At 33.8% G+C, this 25,690-nt stretch overlaps 1 protein-coding gene across 1 annotated transcript; it reads right to left on the minus strand.

Annotated features, from left to right (window-relative positions):
* Window positions 1-62: 62 nt before the first annotated feature.
* On the minus strand, window positions 63-16,360 carry LOC111698550 (transcriptional regulator Myc). Its single transcript, XM_023468909.1, has 3 exons — window positions 16,202-16,360; window positions 15,126-15,989; window positions 63-521 (listed from the first exon to the last, which is right to left on the minus strand). The coding sequence occupies exons 2-3, from the start codon at window positions 15,954-15,956 to the stop codon at window positions 210-212; spliced, it is 1,143 nt and encodes a 380-aa protein (XP_023324677.1). The 5' UTR covers window positions 15,957-15,989; window positions 16,202-16,360; the 3' UTR covers window positions 63-209.
* Between the last annotated feature and the right edge of the window lie 9,330 nt (window positions 16,361-25,690).

The raw sequence follows: 25,690 nt of genomic DNA on the forward strand, positions 1-25,690 counted from the left end.
TCTTAGTCTTAGTTGGTGAAAAATTATACAATTTGTACAAAAAATATGAAGCATAGAGTAGGTTTGAAGAAATCTAACCGTTAATATAATTTGTATGAAATATGCATATATAACTATGTTAAATTTAATAATTTAGATTTAATCACTTTGTCGAGATTATAGGCGAGGTTCCAATAGAATATATATATATAATGCCCATCTACTACACACTAGCATAATCCCTGCAAACTTAATAGTTTCTGTTTCAATTCAGCGTTCGCTTTCTTCAATTTCTCCTTTCGTAGTTTCATTGAAATCTCTCTAGACCTAAGAAGCTTACAGTTTTGTAAAGCTGTATCTAAAATCATCTGCTTGGATACTTTCTCCGAGGTTGCTATGTCTGGTATGCAAGCTTTCAGCTCATCAAACGCTACTTTTAGCTCGTTCCTTCTCTGCCTTTCCATGTGATTGTGAATTTCTCGCGCTTCGTGATGTTTGACCTTTAAGCTTTCCTCTTTCCTCCTTCGTATACTTGTCTGAACCATATTCTTATTCATTACATTTGACTGTGACGTATTTCGACTTCTCAGGAACTGGTTTAAGATAAATGAACAACTCCGGCCTTCCTTCCAGTTGTCATGCATGTAGCGGACTCCTGCAAGTGGTGGACTCCCCCTATCAGTTTTAACCATTCCAACACAATTTAAGATATATAAAGCAATGTTACGACTTTTTCTGATATTTATTAACGTAGTTTGATTGGAAAACACATTTAAAACTCAAGTAAATATTAATTGTTTGGTGATTTGAAAAGAAGACGACATTCAAGAGGAAATAACTTTTTTTGCATTTATCCCCTTTGAAATATATTTAACAACTAAATGAGTATCTTCTATTTATATACTTTGCTTGTCTGTTTGTTTGTCAATGTGTATCCGATAAACGTCACAACGGCTAAGCCTGTCGGGCCCAAATTTTTTGTGGGACATCACATGACCCCAGGGAAGATTTATGGATAATCGAATTTTCAAAAATTTGCCTCTACAAAATTCGATTTTTGAAAATTTTGAAAATCCACGAATTTTTTTATATAATCCGCGAATTTTTGTCTCTGCTTTGCAAAATAAATGTTTACAAATGAAATAGAAGATGGGCGCGAAGCAACCTAAAAAATCTAAAATATCTAGTTAATATATGTCAACTAAAAATTCTCGATGTTTTAGCATTGCTTTATATGTCTCACATTGTGTTAAAATGGTTAAAACTTTAGAGGGAGTCCGTCCCATGCAAGGAAGTTGTCCCATGCAAGGGAGTCCGTCCCATGCAAGGGAGTCCGTCCCATGCAAGAGAGTTGTCCCCATGCACTACACCGGCTCAGGATACTCAGTTCCGATCTTTGTTTAAAATGTTTGTCTATTATACCTCCCCCAGCATCTCAAAAATGTCACCCCCTTATAATTCCTCTTTTCAACTCCTCCCAATTTTTTAATCCAGTCCAGCTTAGTTTAAACCTCCCCTCCCCTTTCACTCCCACTCCCTTCTCTCTCCCTCCCCATTCCCTCCCTCTCCTCCCCTCCCCACTCTATGACAAACCTAGCAGAGAACGGATTTAGCACATCATTATTGCATATACAGTTTACACGTATTAGGTGCCAGGGACATCAGAATTTAGGGAGTACATTCTTTATAAGAAAACATGATAAGAATATGATATTTTTTTGTAGTAAGCTCTCTTCAATATTAAAGAAACTGTGTAAATTTTTGTCCCCCTAAAATCAACTTTGCAAACTTGCAAAAAAAAGAGAGAAAAATTTACAGTCAAGTTTGCGTGCATGATTTTGCATTTTGGTTCCCAGTAGAGACTACAGTCTACAAGTCATCCTTTCAATATCAGAATAAGGGTTTATAAATATACCTAGATACCTAGATTCCTAGATACCTTGGTATCTGGATACCTAGATATCTTGGTAACTGGATACCTAGATACTTAGATAGCTAGATATCAAGATACAATAGATATCTAGATACCTAGATATCTATATACCTAGGTATCTAGATACCTAGATATCTAGATACCTAGATATCTACATACCTAGATATCTAGATACCTAGATATCTACATATCTAGGTATCTAGATACCTAGATACCTCTCAAGTTTAGATACTTATGTTACGATGGTGCTTTCAGGATCCAACTTAAAAGATTTTCTATCTCTAAAACTTAAAATTTTCAAACCATATACAGGGTGTCCCACGAAACATGACAGTTGGTGAATAGGCTAGAATGTCTTCTTCCATAATTTTTTAAGTTGATTGATACCAAAGACAATAATAAAAATATTATAATGGAGTCATATTATAGTAAAATTGATTTCAAAGTAAAATATATTTATAGTAAGTAAATATTTACATAGTAAGATAAATCTGGATCCCTATATAAGTTCTATACTGCAAATGTCTTGAAGTGGATACACCAGACTTTAACTGGTTAACTTTTCCTTTACATTTATTGTTTTCAACCTTTATGAACAGAATAAAAATAAAAATAAAATACAAGACAAACGTCACGTCATGTAACCCCCCCCTTTCCCAGTTCCATTCTAACAAGCGAAAATAAAATTTTAGGAGTTTGAAATCCAAAAGTCACTGGACTAATTTTTTAAATTATTGGTGTTAAAATTGGTGTCTGCAATTTCTTGTGTATTTTGGTGGTAAAAGTGGATTGTCAGAATAATGGCTGCAATCTAGTGTGAAGACACATAATTAAAATAGATTTTAAAATAAATGGTCCCTCAATGCTGTCTACTGTATAGATGGTCCCTGTCTACTGTATAGATGGTCCCTGTCTACTGTAGAGATGGTCCCTGTCTGCTGTATAGATGGTCCCTGTCTACTGTATAGATGGTCGTCTACACTATAAATATGGCCTGAATACTGTATAGATGGTCCCTGTCTACTGTATAGATGGTCCCTGTCTACTGTATAGATGGTCCCTGTCTACTGTATAGATGGTCCCTGTCTGCTGTATAGATGGTCCCTGTCTACTGTATAGATGGTCCCTGTCTACTGTATAGATGGTCGTCTACACTATAAATATGGCCTGATTCTGTATAGATGGTCCCTGTCTGCTGCACTAGGTATTAAGGGCGCCTCGCGCCCCCTTTCCTTCCTTCCCTGTTCGTGAACTGTATATATGGTACTTTATACTATATAGTTGGTCCTCTATACTATATAGATGGTTCTTAATACTATATAGTTGGTCCTCTATACTATATAGATGGTTCTTAATACTATATAGATGGTCCTCTATATTATATAGATGGTTCTTAATACTTTACAGATGGTCCTTTATACTATATAGATGGCCCTCTATATTATATAGATGATCCTCTATATTATATAGATGGTTCTTAATACTATATAGATGGTCATATATATACTGTATATGCATTATAGAGGTGTTAGGTGAGTTAGGTACCTAACATCATTATAGAGGGTCCTTTAAAACAAACTGGTCCTGTAGTAGACCGGTACAGATTGTCCTCTTTACTGTAAACTGTATATATTGTACTTACCCACCGTATACTGTATACTGCATATATATTGTACTTACCCACCGTATACTGTATATATGATCCTGTATATTATTTGGGTAGGCCCTTTTTGCTAACTTTTAAAATCAGCATTTTATTAAATTTATTTATTTCCAGAAATCAAAATGTCAAATTTTTCTGATCAACTGTTTACAGTTGATAAGAAAACATTTAACCATTGTCAGTGAAACGTTATCAACAGCTGCAAGGATTATTAATGCAAAAAATTTTTATTTTCTGAGTATTTTATGTGAACCCCCCCCGAGAGTTGTCCCCATGCACTACACCGGCTCAGGATACTCAGTTCCGATCTTTGTTTTTTTATTCCTTCTATTATACCTCCCCCAGCATCTCAAAAATGTCTAGTCTAGGAGATTTAAAACAGACATTTTAGGTGGACCGCAGCTAGATGTCGGAGAGCTGTTAAAATAACAGTTCAGGGAATAAAAAGCATCATTTTAGATTCTAAAAATACCGTGATATTGGAAAACAAGAGCTTTCAAAAAGTGAATTTTTGACACTAATTGTTCTTTATTTCTTTGCAGACTATATTGTAAGCGTACATGACAGGAGGGTAGGGGGGGGGAAGGGAAAGTGAGGTGAGGGGAAAGGAGGGGGAAAGCAGAAAACGGGAGAAAAAGAGGAAAGTATCAGGGATGAACTCTGTTTTTTTGCAAATCAAATAAAATAATCATGTTTTGGGGATTATGGTATAGAAATAAACTGAAACTAAAATGTCAGCTGATTACTGTGGAACCTATATGAACCTGCTCAGTACTGGTAAATAAATTATTACTATTAAGTAAATAGGAAGCTATTCTAATTTTGTATATGTAAATCAGCTTATTACTGGTTTATGGCTAATTACGGTTATATCAATCAGCCTAAACAAATTAGCTGACGACTAGTAAAAAAATGATTACTAGATTATAAATTAGCTTATTACGGGCTAAATAACCGGCTGATCATTTGATTACTGATATTCATGTTTAAGGACTGTATGTAAATCACTGTTACATGAATAAGCTGATTTTTTAGTAAATAAATTTGATTTATATGATGTAAAAATGATCTGAGCTTCATAAGAAAAATTATACAATATGTTTATATTTGAATTAGGATAACACAGATTCTAGCTGGGGCCGCCTTCCTTCAATCAGTTCTAGATAAACAAATTTCTTATTCTCACTGAATCAAACTTCAAGACATTTAGACAGATCTTTTATTTCGATAAATTCATATACCACATATGTATAATGTTTATTGTTTATATATAGATACTAGCTTGGGAACCCAGCATTGCTCAGGGTACTCATAGTTAAACCCGTCGTTCAGCCGCGCTTGCTTGGCTGTAAATTACGACCTTCTCAACCAAGCTAAGAACACTCCCGTGGTTCTCCCAAGTTCCCCAATCAAAATGTTAAGCAATTCAATATAGGGGTTTATTAGTTATGATCGGACAAACATACAAACAGAGATATCAACTTTATATATGTAGAAAATGCAACACTATATCTTGAGAAGCTAACTTTTGTGCATAGGTTTGGAAATGGAAATTCTGATCTTGTTCATATTTATCGTAGAGTTGATATTTTTTAATAGTTAAAGTTGTAATTTTTTCACTGCATATTCTGAAATATGAAAAGAATAAAAAGAGGCCAAAGAAATGTCGAGTTAAAGTTAATTTTTTATTTCTTTTTATTTATATTTTGCAGTTTTTATTTGTTTAATTGTCATTTTACCATAAATCTTAAAAGATGTATTAACTTTATCATCTCGTAAATAAGAAAAATACTTCATATTTTTGTTGATATAAAATAGGAAAGGAAATAAATAAAAAAAATTCCCCCAATCATCTTTGACGATTGTTTTACTTTAAACTGTAAGAAAACGGTCCCTTATTTTTCAGTGCTCATTTGAATTTATCTAAAATTTGCTGATTTATATAATTCACTTTCACAATTATCAGCTCTTGATTAAATAAAATCCAGTTTTGAAGTAGATTATCAGATTATTAGTTCTATCCTAGTGCTAATAATACCTTAGATCTACTAATTACAACTCTTTTCATTAAACTCCATCAAGATTCCAACCTTCCGCCTTTCCTATACATTGTATATCGTGTAGGTCGTACATATCACTCATCTATTCATCCAATCGCCTTTACCTTTTTTCCATCCTAGCTACCTTTACCTTTTATCCATCCTAGCTTCCTATATCCACCAACTTTTATCTTTTATCCCACCTAGCTTCCTATATCCGCCCATCTTTATCTTTTATCCATCCTGGCTTCATTTATCCACCCACCTTCATCTTTTATCCATCCTAGCTTCATTTATCCACCCACCTTTATCTTTTATCCATCCTAGCTTTCTTTATCCACCCACCTTTATATTTTATCCATCCTAGCTTCATTTATCCACCCACCTTCATCTTTTATCCATCCTAGCTTCCTTTATCCACCCATCTTTATCTTTTATCCCTCCTAGCTTCCTTTATCCACCCACCTTCATCTTTATTCATCCTAGCTTCCTTTATCCACTCACATTAATCTTTTTTCGTCCTAGCTTCCTTTATCCATCTGTCTTTAACTTTTATCCATCCTAGCTTCCTTTATCCTCCCACCTTCATCTTTATTCATCCTATCTTTTCACTTGGTCTCTTCCAGATCCGTCTCTTCCTTCGTTCATTGACATTTTTCGTACTTCACACTTGTTGTTATTCCATTCAATACATTGATCTCTTCTCTCTCTCCTCTTCTCCTTTATCTAAATGCCATCTCCCTAACTCTTATACTCTTACATGTTGACAGCAGCAGAAAAGGAATTGAATGAAATGAAAAATTTTCTTCAAATTTATATTTTTACCCGGCTCTTGGAATGACGCGTAATTTTTTAATCTAGGAAGTTTATGAACTCATTTTTAAGCTTACGGTATTTTTTACAAGTTGTTATGTTCGATTCAGTTTCTAAACATTTTGTGGTTCATGTTTTTCTAAAATCAAACTTTAATTTTTTTTAAATCTCTTTTCAGTTTTAAAAATTTTATTTGGAAAGTTGTTCTAATTCTCTGACCCGAAATAATGACTTACAAAAGGTTTAAATACCCCTCCTTAAATAAAAGGCGCCCCCCTCCCCACGATTTATGTAAAAGTTCGTTAATTAGATCGACCCCCACCACCACTTTATACACATACATCTAAACAGTTTGTTTTTAATCTTTGTGACAGAAACAATCTCAAGGAATAATAATTGTCTTAAAACATTTTTTTTAAAGTGAATATTTGCAAAGGAATTGAGACTTTGCCACAAACTCAAATTTTCTAATTCTTATATCTCTGCAACCTGACGATGTAAACCTTTGATATTTCAAACTTTAGTTATTTAATCTAACAGAATTTATAGTTTGAAATATCTAAGGTCTACGACATTAGGTTGCAAAGATATCGGGATTTGAAAATCAGAGTTTGTGGCAAAGATTAAATTCCTTTTCTTTTTTCCATATCATAATCTGAGTTCGTTTCCCTTATGTCCATTTGACAGCCCCCCCCCAAAAAAATTTAAAATAATCTTTTTTGTTTGTTCATTTTCTTGTGGTTAACAAATTTTTAAAAAAAAATTTATCGATTTTGATGGTAAAGAATCTTTTTTATTTGTTTATTTTCTTGTGGTTTTCTAGCAAATTTTTAAAAAAAAATTTCGATTTTGATGGTTATTATATCGTTAGAACTGACGAGGGTCAACCCAGACCGAAATATATTTTCAATAAATGTGGAACTAACATCTACTTTTTTTACTCTACAGAGGTTTGGTCCATCACCATCACCGAATTTTAAATTTATAAAATATATGTTTGTTCGGATACCTCGTAGTACAAAATATATGTTTGATCGGGTACCTCCTAGTACAAAGTATATGTTTGGTCGGATACCTCGTAGTACAAAATATATGTTTGGTCGGATACCTCGTAGTACAAAATCGCACCAATGGAGAAAATGGAGAGGGGGGGATTACAGAATCCTATTAAACTTACAGGTCTACTGTATGTATATTGTTTTGTAAACGTAGGTTTCGTGATTTTTATCTCCATTTAGTGATATGTATGTGGTGGGTGTGTGTGGTCTAGGTTTCAATACCGGATATTATATGCAGCTGCATCTTTAAAAGTAGGAGAGAATTCAAACCTTCTCCTACTCCTTCTCCGTCCCACCTGAAGAACGTGTAATGTCGGCTCTTTAGTTCTCTGCCCCCCTCAGGGAGCCTTACAGAGGTGTTATAAAACCCTAGACAGGTTTAGTGGCCCTTTACTGCCCAGGTCATGGGTCCTACACATTTTATAATCAATATCGAACACAAATTTTGTCGTTTATGGAACCAAAAATTTGGGGGGAAAAAGTTTTTAAATGTTGATTTAGTCGCTGGATTGTGGATTTTAGTTAAAATTGTGAATGAGGTCAGTTTAACTGTACGTCTGCTCCTCGGACCGAAGTACCTACACTGGCAAACCATCCATATTGTTCATCATTAAATATTTGTAGACTATAAAAGACAAGCATAGAAAGGATTCACCTAAATAAACATTTATAACTTAAACTTATGAACTAATCCCTGAGTAAGAAAATGGACAAAATTGATTGTTTTGTCCCCGTCATATAGTAGAAGACTATTTGACTCAATAGTCCATAAGTCCATTAGCGGTGCGACTAGTTTACAGAGTCCGTGTTTGTATAATTATATGTTATATAGTGCTGGGGTTTGCTGCAGACTACAATTCAACCAATACTATCGTGTATAGGCTACAATTAGCGTATACCATTTTCTGTTATCTGTCCGTACAGTCTGTCCATCCAGTATTTCATTAATTAATCAATTCAATATTGTAACAATGATAGGATGCAAAAAATTATCTAGAGACCATTGTGTTGTAAAGTTTTCACTCTGTACATGAGCAATGAGCATCCATGTAATCTTCTCCATTCTTGGGATTTATAAATTGAAATAATCAAAAGTGATTTCGTTCTGTAGTATTTCTTGGAGTTGAAATTAAATAGTATCAACAGGATTGGTTAAAAACTGAACTGAACACTTTAATTTTCGAATCCATGTATCTTTGCAATCTAACGGTCTATCCCTTCAAACTCTGACCATCTAGCAAAATTCATAATTTGAAATATCAAATGTCTAAAACTGGCTGCAAAGAAATATGAATTAGCAAATTAAAGTTTGAGGCAAGTATTCACTGTTCAGTTCAACCGGAAATAAGTTGCCTTTTTTTGCAGACTATTTCAAGATTCTTTAGTTTTGGTCTGAACTGGTATTTTGTTTAACATGAACCTGTCATGGTTCAATTAAATAACTGCAGAACAAATCCTTACTTAACCTTCATTAAATACCTTAATCTAGTTTAATAAAAATATCAGGTTTAAAATAATTTAAATAAAAATAATTTTATAATTAGACAATACATTTTCAAAAATGAAAATTAGCATAACCTCCGCAATTTTTCTTCTTCCCTCAATTTTCAGCCTCTCCTTCCCCCTGCCCCTCCCCTCCACGTCCAGCCTCCGATTTGTCCCTTTGCTAGTCTAGACTAGAGGCTGCTAAATATCTATGCAAAATAAAGTTGTGTAGCGCACACAGCAAAACACAACTTGCAGTTCATTCAACTATATGAATACTTGTACTTTAACTCCTTTAACCTTTCCTTTTCTTTGCTTCGTATTATTCATCTTGGTAGTTTACCTTCAATTCGTTAAAAAGATGTTCTTATGTCACGTGTATTATATAAGGAACTTACAAAACATGAATATTTATTATAATAATAATAAAGATGTATTTACTTTTAACGAGGATATTGTTTTTGTAAACGTAAAAATGCGATGTGTTTGTCAAATTTTCAGAAATATTATATTTTTAAAAGATATTATGCTGAAGTTTGCGATTCTATTTTTCTGCGTGTATTCTGGGCTCAGCCTTGAACATCAGACAACATATACTAAACTATCCGGATACACTCGTACTTTGACAAACAGACACATTCAAGAGTTAACTCAAGCAAATAGAAATTCACAAGCAACTAGTACAACCAAGCAACTATATAGTACAGTTAAGCAACTTTATGGTACTATCAAACAACTAGTAAAACCAAGCAACTACATAGAACGATCAAGCAACTTTACACTATTATCAAGCAACAAGTACAACCAAGCAACTAGAACCACCAAGCAACTATATGGTACAGTCAAGCAACTTTACAGTATTATCATGCAACTAGTACAACCAAGCAACAAGAACAACCAAGCAACTAGTACAACCAAGCAACTTTATAGTACATTCAAGCAACTAGTACAACCAAGCAACTTTATAGTACATTCAAGCAACTTTACAGTATTATCATGCAACTAATACAACCAAGCAACAAGAACAACCAAGCAACTAGAACAACCAAGCAACTAGAACAACCAAGCAACTAGAACAACCAAGCAACTAGCACAACCAAACAACTATTAGTACAGTCAAGCAACTTGTACAACCAAGCAACTTTATAGTATAATCAAGCAACAATTTCAACCAAGCAACTAGAACAACCAAGCAGTTAGTACAACCAAACAACTATATAGTAAAATCAAGCAACTAGTACTACCAAGCAACTAGTACAACCAAGCAACTTGTACAACTAAGCAAATATATATTACAACCAGCAACTAGTACAACCAAGCAACTCTATAGTACAATTAAGCAACTAGTACAACCAAGCAACTAGTACAATCAAGCAACAATATAGTACAATCAAGCAACTAGTACAACCAAGCAACTTTAAAGTGCAATCAAGCAACTAGTAATACCAAGCAACTAGTACTACCAAGCAACTAGTACAACCAAGCAACTATAAAGTGCAATCAAGCAACTAGTACTACCAAGCACCTAGTACAAACAAGCAGCTAGTACAATCAAGCAGCTAGTACAATTAAGCAGCTAGTACAATCAAGCAGCTAGTTCAATCAAGCAGCTAGTTCAATCAAGCAGCTAGTTCAATCAAGCAGCACTATAAAGTGCAATCAAGCAACTAGTACTACCAAGCACCTAGTACAAACAAGCAGCTAGTACAATCAAGCAGCTAGTACAATTAAGCAGCTAGTACAATTAGTTCAATCAAGCAGCTAGTTCAATCAAGCAGCTAGTTCAATCAAGCAGCTAGTTCAATCAAGCAGCTAGTTCAATCAAGCAGCTAGTTCAATCAAGCAACTAAAACAATGAAGAATCTAGTACATTCTAACAACTAATATAATTAAGCAATATAGAAAAATCAAGCAAAAGGTACAATTAAGCTACTAGTCCAAGAAATATTTTGTAACCAAGTAGCTAGTACAATTTAGTAATATATTGTAACGATGTAATTCAGTAATATACTGTATCCAAGTAACTAGTACATTCAACTATTAAGTAACATATTGTAACGAAGTAAATATAGTACAATCAAGTAATATATTGTAAATAGTACAATCAACTATTAAGTAATATATTGTAACCAAGTTACTACAAACCATTGTTAAATAAATGTTTGAGAAGAAAATTACGTTGGAAAAAAAAGTTATGAAACAAATGTTTATCTTTGTAAGTAAATATTTGTTGTTGACTGTTATCTTTTCTAAACTATGAATTGATCTACATATATAAATGAATCTTGTTTGTTTATATATAAAACTTTAATATACAACATTTAATGCTTAAACAATTTTCAGTGTCTAAGTCAGCTATTTTCTAGTGTCTAAGTAAGCTGATTTCTAGTGTCCAAGTAAGCTGATTTATAGTGTCTAAGTAAGCTGATTTAAAGTGTCTAAGTAAGCTGATTTCTAGTGTCTAAGTAAGCTGATTTCTAGTGTCTAAGTAAACTGATTTCTAGTGTCTAAGTAAGCTGATTTTTAGTGTCTAAGTAAGCGGATTTCTAGTGTCTTAGTAAGCTGATTTCTAGTGTCTAAGTAAGCTGATTTCTAGTGTCTAAGTAAGCTAATTTATAGTGTCTAAGTAAGCTGATTTATAGCGTCTAAGTAAGCGGATTTCTAGTGTCTAAGTAAGCTGATTTCTAGTGTCGAAGTAAGCTGATTTCTAGTGTCTAAGTAAGCTAATTTGTAGTGTCTAAGTAAGCTGATTTCTAGTGTCTAAGTAAGCTGATTTATAGTGTCTAATACTAGAAATTAGACTCTCACCTTATTTATCATTTTATCTACTGAATAATGGCTTCATGAAATATAACAACGGAAAAGTAGGTCTTTGACATTAAACAGTGTTATTGACGGACTATTGTTTTATGTCAAGAACCTTCAGTTTTACGTCAAGGAGCATGGTTAGAATTAATATAAGAAACAAAAACAACTTTTTAACATATAAACATTACAATTAAGTGAGGTAATAAAACTAAAGCTAGACTGTGTACTGGATAGAGTTAAATACCAAGGTCTGGTTTAAATTTCTCCGGAGAAGTCTGTTGAACCAGGCACAGGAGCAGGGTTCGAACCACGCCCTACCGGATCCAGTGCGAATATGGAACCTGATTTGGCAAACTTTGCCTTTCTCTCTTTAATGTCATGAACCTTTTCATCTCAAATACCGCCTTTCTCCCGTACTGTATTCGGCCTAAATAGATCCGACCCAAAGTATTTTAGAACAGACTTTAATTTAATTTGTCTCTCGAGAAGTCAAGTATTTTCAGTGCGGAAAGTTAGTCTTCTGTGCATAAATGGGGCTAGTTGAGCCTTAGTGGGGACAGAATGGGGCCAATCCCCCCCCCTTTCTTAGTAGGCTAAAAAACTATAATTTAATGAAAGGTGGAAATAGTTTTTGTTTTCTCAGTTTTACTTGATTTTTGATTTTATTCTCACTGATTTAATCCCTAACTAGAGAAAAAGTAAACTGCTTAGAAAGCAGTTGAAAGCATTAAAGAATTCATTTTAAAAAGTTTTCAATTTATCCACAAAATTGGAGCTTGATGATTCCCCTTGTCTTCAGAGAGTTCACAATATACAAACTACTAAATTTAGTCACAAACTTACATAAATAAAAAAACACGTAACACTGTTTCACGTTTCGAGTTGATACAATCAGATTCAGGGCTTTCAGATAGGTTTTTATCTAGACATGTTTTTTTCCAGAGTTAATCCTGTAGCCCCTCAGAACATTTTTTTATATGTAGTTAATTTTACAAGTAAATATAAATAGATTACATATGTATAAATAGATTAATAAAATAAATCTATTTTGGTCTGATAAATTAACAATATGGGGAAAGCCCAAAATAACGATTGTCAGTCATGTAAACCTGTTTCTAGCCAAGTAGAGTAGAGTAATAATCATATAGGTGTGGATTCATGGAACACTGGAGTTTCATTCATCGACCTCTTCTTATGTATAGGACTGCTTTAATCCTTTAAGAAATGCTTGGTTATAAACAATTTTTTAAAGATGTATGTTATTTATCTCAATATAACTCAGTGATTTCAATGAAAATAAAACTGCGTTCAGCGACCCCCATAATACCTGCACAACTGGTCCCGGTTTTACTAAATGTCAAATCCTGTAGGCCCTTTACACGGTTAGGATACAAGGAAGGAACGTGTTTGCCCTTTGCATGGTTAGAAGAAAAGGAAGGACGTGTTTGGTCTTAACATGGTTAGGATACAAGATAGGACGCGTTTACTCTTTTTCTTTACATGGTTAAGATACAAGGAGGAACGTTTCTGCCTTTTACATGGTAAGGATACAAGTAAGGACGTGTTAGCTCTTAACATGGTTAGGATACACGGAAGGACGTGTTTACTCTTAACACTTTTAGGATACAAGGAAGGACGTGTTTGCTCTTAACACTTTTAGGATACAAGTAAGGACGTGTTTACTCTTTACATGGTTAGGATAATAGAAGGTGGAACGTATTTTCTCTTTAAATGGTTTGGATACAAGGAAGGAACGTGCTTGCTCTGCATGATTAGGATACAAGATAGAAACGTATTTACTCTTTACATGGTTTGAATGATAGAACGTGTTCGCTCTAAACTTAGTTAGGATACAAGTAAGCACGTGTTTGCTTTTTACATGGTTAGGACACAAGGAAGGAACACAATTGCTCTTTACATTGGGATACAAAGTAGGAACGTGTTAGCCCTTTACACCTTAGGATATACGGAAGAACGTGTGTTGTTCTTTACTTGGATAGGATACAAGGAAGGATGTGTTTATTCTTTACATAATTAGGATACAAGGAAGGATGTGTTTGTTCTTTACATGATTAGGATACAAGGAAGGATGTGTTTGTTCTTTACATGATTAGGATGCAAGGAAGGATGTGTTTGTTCTTTACATGATTAGGATACAAGTAGGGATGTATTTGTTCTTTACATGATTAGGATACTAGGAAGGATGTGCTTGTTCTTTACATGATTAGGATACAAGGACGTGTTTGTTCTTTACATGAGGAAGGATTTGTTTGTTCTGTACATGATTAGGATACAAGGAAGGACGTGTTTCCTCTTTACATGATTAGGATACAAGGAAGGATGTGTTTGTTCTTTACATGGTTAGGATACAAGATAGAAACGTGTTTCAGTTTGTTTTCCCCATGGTTAGGATACAAAGAAATGCGTTAGCCCTTTATATGGCTAGGAACGTGTTTGCTCTTTTAGAGGATAGAATTATTTTCAATATTTCATTATTTTTTTTCTTCAAATATTCGATTTTAATAAAATTTGTAATCTACTTATTTATAGCTTCTGATGAAGTCCAGTTTTCTTTCAGTTAGAATGAACGTGTTTAAATGTGCAGTGGTTAAAGGTAGACACCCCTAGGGGGGAATCCAGGGCTGAGTCGCTACTTTTCTCCTCATGACATTTAAAACCAGTTATTTTCCCTGCATCTATCTAGCTCTCTTGGTTACTGTCTCACTCTTATCTTGTTTTTAACCATACCTGCCTCAGGATTTAAAACATACAAGTTTAATAAGTATCAAATTATATTTATATAAATCTTTATATATCCACCCTTATTCTTAGTCTTAGTTGGTGAAAAATTATACAATTTGTACAAAAAATATGAAGCATAGAGTAGGTTTGAAGAAATCTAACCGTTAATATAATTTGTATGAAATATGCATATATAACTATGTTAAATTTAATAATTTAGATTTAATCACTTTGTCGAGATTATAGGCGAGGTTCCAATAGAATATATATATATAATGCCCATCTACTACACACTAGCATAATCCCTGCAAACTTAATAGTTTCTGTTTCAATTCAGCGTTCGCTTTCTTCAATTTCTCCTTTCGTAGTTTCATTGAAATCTCTCTAGACCTAAGAAGCTTACAGTTTTGTAAAGCTGTATCTAAAATCATCTGCTTGGATACTTTCTCCGAGGTTGCTATGTCTGGTATGCAAGCTTTCAGCTCATCAAACGCTACTTTTAGCTCGTTTCTTCTCTGCCTTTCCATGTGATTGTGAATTTCTCGCGCTTCGTGATGTTTGACCTTTAAGCTTTCCTCTTTCCTCCTTCGTATACTTGTCTGAACCATATTCTTATTCATTATTCCCAAATTCAACCGTTTAACGGGAGAACTTGACAGGTTTAGCTTTTGTTTCAAAACTGACCTAGACTTATCAGATTTCAGTTTAACTCTGAAACAAAATTTGGGTTCTCCTCCTATTCTTGATCTGGGGCTCTTCAGTAAACTTTGTGATTGAATACAAGAGGTTGGAGCAGGGTTGAGAATGTGAGGGAAAGGAACTATGGTTTGGGTATCCTCATCTTCAGAGGATTCTGGAGGTGTATCCAAAAAGTTGGTTGGGTACTGGGGTAGGTTGGAGGAAGGTAAACTGGAGCTTACATAACAATGATCTAATGATGCGGAGAAACTTCGAACCTTACTCTCCTCCTCGGATAAAGATTTATCACAGGAACTAGATTCAATCAGGGGCTTCGCCTCGGTTTCTGTGTTCTCCTCCTTTATTTCTAGTTCGAACTGTGATGGACTATCGATGATCTTTAGGAATTCTTCAAATAGTGTATTCTCACAAATTTGTTTCTTGGTTTCTGGAGCTGGGGCAGGGTTACTAGACCACATACAGTCGTATCGAACTGCTTCTGAAATGTTTAGGTCCTCGAAATCTATGGAATCACTGTTAAAAAAGCTATCGTCTTGTAAATCTGAATCAATGTCTAATTTCAAATCGTTAGTTTGAATCCAGGGTCCTAAACTATCACTGATGGTATCAAAATCAAATTTGAAATCGTCCAAATCCATTGACATTTCGTTGAGGATTTCTTTCGAGTCTTCAATATATGAAAGGTCTGGTTCCATGGAGCCGCCCACCAGCTGTCCGAAAACCTGGTCTAGCACCATCTTGGAGCCACAGAGCAAATAAACTACAGAAACCTGAAATATTATCAATATATAAACACACGTCAACATTGGCAAACTATTTACAGTTGATGTATAGAAAAAGAAGTGTTTGTATAGACTAGATCCAAGGCCGCTTATCACGTCATAGAACGAGTTAGGCAGGGGACACGTGTATGTTTTGGCGCCAAGCCGGTGTGCTGCCGGTATACTGCTCCAGATATATCGATTTAATATTAGAAACATACCTTGCAGTTTAGTGTAGAGGATAGTAGAGTTGTATTTATTCACAACAATGCTGACTAGAGATTTGTTCCACTAATTTCAACTATGTCCCGGCAACGGCAGTGTAGTAAAGGATGGGTGTTCCCTGCTCAAGTAGCCACAAGACTGACTACATTCACAAACCTGTAGCCAGTCCCAAGTAGCAGCTGCGACAGCAGAGCCCGGCATTGCGCTACTAGATACCAGTTCCGCCGGTATTCTACCTCTCTTATTGGCCCTAGTCCATCCTCGTACTTTTGGCGGGCTGCCACGGCAGCTGACGGCAGCTGTGTTGGGTGGATTTCACTCCCCTCTCTCTCTTGTGCTAACGTGGCTGCAGCTTGCATTCTGTCCACACACACAAAACCTATCAAAACAAGGTTTAGGTTTTCCTGGATGTGAGATCAGGAGAATGTAAGAACGCCTTTTTTAAACTTTAAACTATAAAGTAACATATAAAGTTTTGGCCTCTGATAATAACTTCATTTTCTTCCTCTCATTTGTTTGAAAAATAAAAATCTATATTTAAGAATAAATCATCATCAATGATCTTAATTTTAAATGTATAGCATATTTATACATTATATAAGCACGCGATTATCTATGTAAATTGTGACAACTATTTGTTATATAATAATGCTTTGTCATCAGTCAATGCATATCGAAATATTTTATTAAGACAACGTACAATCAAACGGAATTGTGAAAACACGTTGAACAATTTTATCTTTATGTTAGAAATTAGAATTAAATGAACATTGTAGAAAATTAATGAAGACATTTAGATGATAATCAAAAATATAAAACAATTAGATAATCTTTTAGATAAAACCACTTAAAATCCTTACAAACATTTCTAATTTAATGTTATTTTTGATATTTGTTATTCTAAAGTTTGATTTTAAGATAAAATATCGTCGACTATAAATTAGATTTAATTTATGACAATGATCATTTGGTGATATGTGCTATTTAATTATGATTGATATTATAGCTATTATTAAAAATTTATAATCACTATTAATGTTATTATTACAATAATTATTATCTATTATTATTATTATTATTATTATTATTATTATTATTATTATTATTATTATTATTATTATTATTATTATTATTATTATTATTACTATTACTATTGTTATTATTATCATTATCATTATCATTATTTTACTATCATTATTTTTATCTTATTATTATTATTATTATTATTATTATTACTACTATTATTACATTATTATTATTATTATTGAAAATTCAATCATCCATAAACCTTCCCTGGGGTCACGCGAGGTCCCACAAAAAATTGGGCCCGATCGGTTCAGCCGTTTTGACGTTTATTGGATATAAACGGACAAACAGACAAGCAAAGTAAATAATAGATATAAAGTTGTAATCTTTGTTTGTCTGTTTGTTTGTTCTATCATAACTTATAACTCATGAAACCCATAACCGATCTCCATCAAAAGGAGTTGAGTTTTTGCACAAACTTTGATTTTCTAATCTCTATATCTTTGTAACCCAATGTCGTAGACCTTAGATATTTCAAACTATTAATACTTATTCATGAAATAATCTAAGTTTTAAATATGAAAGGTTTGCACTATCAGGTTGCAAAGATATTGAGATCAGAAGATTTTAGTCTGTGGCAAAAACTCAATTCCTTCGTTTGGGGAACTCAGGAGAATCTCGGGAATGTTTTTATCTTGGTTTAAAAGTTGAGTGGATTGGCTTTTATAGAGAAAGTTTAGTTTCCTTTTTCACTTGTTGAGTTCTTCGTGTATTAGCAGTTTTTCATGAGGTTTTAGATACTATTTTTTATTTGATATGATTTTCAGTTTTTCTCTCCAAAACCGACAGAAATAACATGTTATCGGTAATGACGATCAAAATATACTTTGTTTAAATCCACTTTCAAAATTCAAGAACATTCCCTTTGTAGCGTGTTTCTATTATAAGAAATATATATTGTATGGATCCGCACCATGTATTTTTGAACCAAATATTGGGCAGGACAACAAAGGATCCCTAACTAATCTCAAATCTAGGCGGCTAAAACTCCACCCCCGCTCTATATTCATGGCTGGTAGCCTCGATATTAAACTATTGTAAATTTATGCTCTCTAAAATTTGAACCTTCATATCCTGAATTTTGTTTTAGATGGATTTATCTTATCAATTGTCCCAAGAATGTATTGAAAGTACTTTTTAGTTTTTAAAAAGTTAGCAAAATATAAGGAGAGCTACAATTAAACTTCAGGTTATTCTGGAAAGTTCGAAATTTTTGATAAAAATGAAAATAATGAATTTTATCATTTTCTTCAAAAAGCTTGAAATACAGAACCGCAACCCTTCACGCGAATTCGTATTTTGGAAAAATTAAAAATCCTGCAGCTGCATTTTCATTATATAGACATTAATAACAAGTGATATTTATTCTTTTCCATAGTTTTAGTTTAAGATGTTTGAATAAAAAAATGCGTAAAACTTTCCGAAAATTTCATAGATCTTTATCACGTTTTACAAAACTGATTAAAGATCTGAACATGTATCAAACTAATTCGTACACCAATCATAATTCTAAGTTTACTATAAGGTGTTAAATTTACAGGATAACTGTTTAATTTTATAAAAGTGAAATCCGTTATGAACTCTGACATTAAATTTTTTAACATTAAATCCCAGGATATTAAACGATTTATTCTTGAACCGGATTTACTATATAGTGTTCTATATACAAGAAGTATCTACACCAGGAACCGGATTTACTAGTGTCCTATACACAAGAAGTATTTACACCAGGAACCGGATTTACTAGTGTTCTATACGCAAGAAGTATTTACACCAGGAACCGGATTTACTAGTGTTCTATATACAAGAATTATTTACACCAGGAACCGGATTTACTAGTCTCCTATACACAAGAAGTATTTTCACAAGGAACAAGGAACCTCTAATCCTTTGTTTACAGAAAAAGTAGTTGATATATAAATATACAAATATATATATATATATATATATATATGAGCGAAGAGAATTAATGTATAGATAATAATAATAATAATAATAAAGGAAATAATATTGATGATAACAATAACAATAACAATAACAATAACACTAACAGTAACAATAAACCCCCCCTAGTGCTAAACCAAAACAATGGTAAATATTGGTGTCTCTACTGGAACCAGAATTATCAAGGAGAAATGAGTTCACAAATCATAGATTATGTAATATCCTACATAGAAATGTATGAATCTATACATCTATCTTTGTTTATAATCTAGCTTTGGAAATTATCGTTGCCCAGGGTACTCATAGTCACTCCCGCTGTTTACCCGCACTTGGTCGTAAATTACGATTTTTGCTATATTTCCCGATAAAAGTCGACTCAAACAAAGAATCTTAAAACCATGCTTAGAACATTCCTCTGGTTCTTCCGAGTTTCCCAATGAAAGTTTGAGGCAAAATTTGTCCGATCATAACTATATATATATATATATATATATATATAAATATATATATATATATATATATATATATATATATATATATATATATATATATATATATATATAGTTTTTTCGATCATAAAAACTTTTAAGTATAATTAGATCTTTTTATAATTTTCTTATTTAAAAGTTGATAAAACGCAATCAAGTACAGTTACTCTCAATACTCTCACTGACATTAAGCATTTTAATGCCCTTCAAGTGCACCCCACCAATATTTTGCATAACAAAATAAAGGCAATTTTTCAGAAGATACCATTCTAAAACTTCTTAGATTTTTGGGTAGCCCACGCTAATTAAACAGTTCGGTCCTTGTGTCAGCAGGCTGTGACTTTCGATCACTATTTGACCTTTCATAAACAATTTTTGTGCTTTTTCTTTTTCATACTTTTTACTTTACTGATGCGCTTTAAATGAGAAATAAAAAAGACCCCTCTGTAAGTTTAAAGATTGACGAAAGACAACTTTCCCTGATTTATTGGGTAAAATCAAACAATTTTTTGGAGGAGAAAGCAGAGTTCTATCTATGTAATTTGTGGAGGAGAAAGCCGAGTTCTATCTATGTAATCTGTGGAGGAGAGAGCTGAGTTCTAACCATGTAATTTGTGGAGGAGAAAGCCGAGTTCTATCTATGTAATCTGTGGAGGAGAAAGCAGAGTACTTTTTATGTAATTTGTGGAGGAGAAAGCTGAGTTCTATCTTTATAATCTGCAGAGAAATATACCGTTTCTATTTATCTAATCTGTGGAAGAATAGAGGGTGATACATCTATGTAATCTGTAGAGGTGAAAACAGAGTTTGCTCTTAATAATCTAAAGAGGAGAACCCGAGCTCTATCTATGTAATCTGTGGAGATGAGAAGACGCCACTTTATTTCTCTCTGTCAAGTATGGATTTCATCTGGTGCATCTGCTAAAGTAACGTGAATAAGAAGCTTAATGAGAGTGTGGACGAACAATAATTTCCAGGCTTAGATATAAGGAAAAGATTGCAATCATCAATATTATGTTTTTTCTGTAATCAATAATTTTTGTATTTTTTTCTTTATAAAGAAGTAAAAATAAGTCATTGTATTAATTTCTTCTGAATTTTAGTTGAAAACTGACAAAGGAATACTTTAAACTGTTTAAATCTCAGAAACATTTGTTGTAGATTTACTTACAACTACCATACATCCGACCTATTCAGATATGACGGTTATACAATTGGAAATATGTTTCACAGTTCAAAACCACGTTTCTTTGTAAGTCTCAACATTCAACATACAACTTGCAAAGAGCCATTTGCGTAAAAGTATTTGACAACAGATACTTCCACCAATAAACTGTTCTGTTTACTTGAATTCCACATAGACTAGTAGACATACTTATTGTTGAAATATATACATCCTGTATATACATTTACAAACACAATCAAATATTTGGCAAAATCTTTCTTGACATATCTGACATAGACTCTATTATACACATACATACAATTACACTCCGACATATAGAAACACGTAATACACCCTAACATAACACACCTATATACACTCCAACATACAGACACACTTACACCCTGACATACAGACACACATACACTGTACATGCACACTTCTTACACTTCTCCCTCTAGCAATCTATCTACTCCTGTCTCACTGTCTCATTCGCCAAACTATTCAGAGCTTTTCACTTGAGTCACCCATCCGGATTCTCCAGCCAAACTGAAAGCATTCAAACACATAACTTTATGCTCTAGTAATAGTCTTACAAATAAATTAGTTCACTAAAAAGATATGATCTATGCATTTACTTTTAACACAAAAGTTCTTTACTCAAAAGCTTTCGTTCTGCAGCCGACCTTATGGCTCCATGTTTTAGTAATAAACCACAAGCTCTTTGTTTTTAAAAAAACTATAAGCTCCATGTCTTATTGTTAAACCACAAGCTCCATGTTTTATTAAAAACCACAAGGTCCATGTTTTAGTAATAAACCACAAGCTCCATGTCTTATTCTTAAACTACAAGCTCCATGTTTTAGTAATAAACTACAAGCTCTATGGTTTAGTAATAAACCACAAGCTCTCTGTTTTATTAATAAACGACAAGCTCTATGTTTAATTAAAAAACTAGAAGCTAAATGGTTTAGTAATAAACCACAAGCTCCATGTTTTAGAAATATGCCAAAAGCTCCATGGTTTATTAATAAACCACAAGCACCATGGTTTAGTAATAAACCACAAGCTCCATACTTTTACTTTTAAAACAAAAGTTTTTCTCTCAAAAGCTTTCATTCAGCGCCGACCTTATGGTTCCATGATTTAGTAATAAACCACAAGCTCCATGGTTTAGTAATAAACCACAAGTTCCATTTCTTATTAATAAGCTACAAGCTCCATGATTTAGTAATAAACCACAAGTTCCATGGTTTAGTAATAAACCACAAGATCTATGTTTAGCAATAACTGTGGGCATTTTACCATTCCTTGTGTTTTTCAATGCTAGAACAATTGGATTGCAATATATCCGCTGACAATTAAAGGACAATATTGCAATATATCCGCTAACAATTAAAGGACAATATTGCAATATATCCGCTAACAATTAAAGGAAAATATTGCAATATATCCGCTGACAATTAAAGGACAATATTGCAATATATCCGCTGACAATTAAAGGACAATATTGCAATATATCCGCTAACAATTAAAGGACAATATTGCAATATATCCGCTGACAATTAAAGGACAATATTGCAATATATCCGCTGACAATTAAAGGACAATATTGCAATATATCCGCTAACAATTAAAGGACAATATTGCAATATATCCGCTAACAATTAAAGGACAATATTGCAATATATCCGCTAACAATTAAAGGACAATATTGCAATATATCCGCTAACAATTAAAGGACAATATTGCNAGTTCTCGTCAATATGATGTATTGCTCAGTGAAATATTGTTGTTCAAATAGTTAAATTAAAACACCAAACCACCCCGCTTATCATTGAAGTACACTTTGATCCCTAGAAATATGAGTTCGCGGACTGTACAATTCTTGGTGATTTTGCGTACATAAGCTATCTATGTTTATTTATTTATCTATGGTCATATCATCATCAGGGTCATATCATCATCAGGATCATCATCAGGGTCATATCATCATCAGGGTCATAACATTATCAGGGTCATGTCATCATCAGTGTCATATCATCATCAGGATCATACCATCATCAGGATCATATCATCATCAGGGTTATATCATCATCAGGGTCTTATCATCAGGATCATATCATCATCAGGATCATATCATCATCAGGATCATATCATCATCAGGATCATATCATCATCAGGGTCATATCATCATCAGGGTCTTATCATCAGGATCATATCATCATCAGGATCATATCATCATCAGGGTCATATCATCATCGGCTTTCTGCGTTAAATGATACCTCGTTATATATATGTGATTGTGAGTACTGAGTGTATGTACATTATATGTCTATTCCATTTACACATATATATATATATTTCAGTCAGAAATAATCTACAGATGATTGCCGCAAGGGATGACACATCATGTATAGTAAAATCCTGAAATATATTAAAATGTTTTAATTTGAAGCTGATTCTTTAAATATGTATAAATAAACATATATATATACATAATAAGTATTCAAAGCATGATTTGAAGATTTATTGTACCTAAATTTTGTTTCATGGTATGCATTCTTCAGTATATATATACAAATACACTTACCTGTAAATCTAGGTATTTAAAGAGACGGTGAAATGTAAATTGACTTTTAAAGTTCCCGGAACTCCTGCAGTTTACAGATATACCCGAAGTTTATGAATATCCCCCCTTAGGTTAGAATATCCTTAATTGTAGATTTAATTTATTCCTCCCCCCCTAGCCTCCCCATCCTTCTCCCCCATCCTAAATAAAAACTTTTAACCCATTTTGGATATTTGATATTCTTATATAAATAATTATATACAGAGTCAAATTAAAATAAGAAAAAATGGAATATGAAAAAATATCTATTTTGAAAAAAGTGTGATATTTTTGTGGATAATTCATGGTTAGCTGAAAAAATGTTATTTTAAGAAAATCCAGCAGTTTCAAGATATTCTGAACTAAACCTTAAACGATAAATGCGAATGAACGTGTCGGACAGGTGTGCTGTAAATATTTCTTTTTAATCGAAAATTGAAAACTCGTGATTGATTTTTTATCCGTCAACTGCAAAGATATTCAGGGCATTAAATATTTAAATAAATGTAAAATGTGCTGCTAGTAATTCAGGCAATCATAATTCAAAATGCGTTTCCGGATTATTTTTATAAGAAAAAACAGCGGGGAACAGAGGGGCGTATGGGGCAGATGAGGATTATAAAAGAAGTAATATTTTTAGTTGCTGCTTTGTTTGGTTTTAATTCTTACTGAATTAAATAAAATTATATCATATAAAATACTATCCGTATATATTTTATAAAATATTAAAATTGTGTAAGTTTGTTTTGCATTTACTTAGATTTTAGTAGTTTTGACCTTTAAGGTTTTAAATATGCTATTCCTTAGTTAAAAATCAATTTAGAAGTCGCGGAATTCAGAAGTCAAACTCTTAGACGCTTTACAGATAACATCGTCTAATGCACATCAATCAATCATTCATCAGTACATTTTAAATACAATCCTACACCCTGCACACTCCCTTCTATCTTACACACATTCCCCTCCATCCTGTACATTCCCCTCCACCCTGTACATTCCCCTCCACCCTGTACATTCCCCTCCGCCCTGTACATTATTCTCCAACCTGTACATTTCTCTCCACTTTGTACATTCCCCTCCACTCTATACACTCCCCTCCACATTGTACATTCCCCTCCACCCTGTACATTCCCCTCCACTCTGTACACTCCCCTCCACATTGTACATTCCCCTCCACTCTATACACTCCCCTCCACATTGTACATTCCCCTCCACTCTGTACATTCCCCTCCACCCTGTACATTCCCCTCCACCCTGTACATTCCCCTCCACATTGTACATTCCCCTCCACTCTATACACTCCCCTCCACATTGTACATTCCCCTCCACACTGTACATTTCCCTCCACCCTGTACATTCTCCTCCACCCTGTACATTCCCCTCCACCCTGTACATTTCTCTCCACTCTGTACATTATCCTCCACCCTGTACATTCCCCACCACCCTGTACATTACCCTCCACCCTGTACACTGTACATTCCCCTCCACCCTGTACACTGTACATTCCCCTCCACCCTGTACATTATCCTCCATCCTGTACATTCCCCTCCACCCTGTACATTATTCTCCAACCTGTACATTTCCCTCCACCCTGTACATTATCCTCCACTCTGTACATTTCCCTCCACCCTGTACATTCCCCTTCACCCTGTACATTCCCCTTCACCCTGTACATTCCCCTCCACCCTGTACATTTCTCTCCACTCTGTACATTACCCTCCACCCTGTACACTGTACATTCCCCTCCACCCTGTACACTGTACATTCCCCTCCACCCTGTACATTATCCTCCATCCTGTACATTCCCCTCCACCCTGTACATTATTCTCCAACCTGTACATTTCCCTCCACCCTGTACATTATCCTCCACTCTGTACATTTCCCTCCACCCTGTACATTCCCCTCCACCCTGTACATTCCCATCCGCCCTGTACATTATTCTCTAACCTGTACATTTCCCTCCACCCTGTACATTATCATCCACCCTGTATATTTCCCTCCACCCTGTACATTATCCTCCACCCTGTACATTCCCCTTTACCCTGTACATTCCTCACTACCCTGTGCTGTGTACACTCCTGTCCAACTTTTCTTAATTTGCCTATTTTAAATTTCAGTATAAATTGTTTGAAAATTAGAAAATAATTGTTTTTCGTTTTCTAAGACAGATTTATTATCATTTTCCGGTCAA

Source organism: Eurytemora carolleeae, unplaced genomic scaffold (genome assembly GCF_000591075.1).
Source record: "Eurytemora carolleeae unplaced genomic scaffold, Eaff_2.0 scaffold40, whole genome shotgun sequence".
Classification (NCBI taxonomy): Eukaryota; Metazoa; Arthropoda; class Copepoda; order Calanoida; family Temoridae; genus Eurytemora; species Eurytemora carolleeae.

What these genes read in the sequence shown, in the direction of transcription:
- LOC111698550 (XM_023468909.1), bottom strand. Translation starts at nt 15,956, where the DNA reads ATGGTGCTAGACCAGGTTTTCGGACAGCTGGTGGGCGGCTCCATGGAA. An exon ending in GAATAATGAATAAGAATATG is followed by an intron (nt 522 to 15,125) that starts GTTCAGACAAGT and finishes AATAAGAATATG; the next exon opens with GTTCAGACAAGTATACGAAG.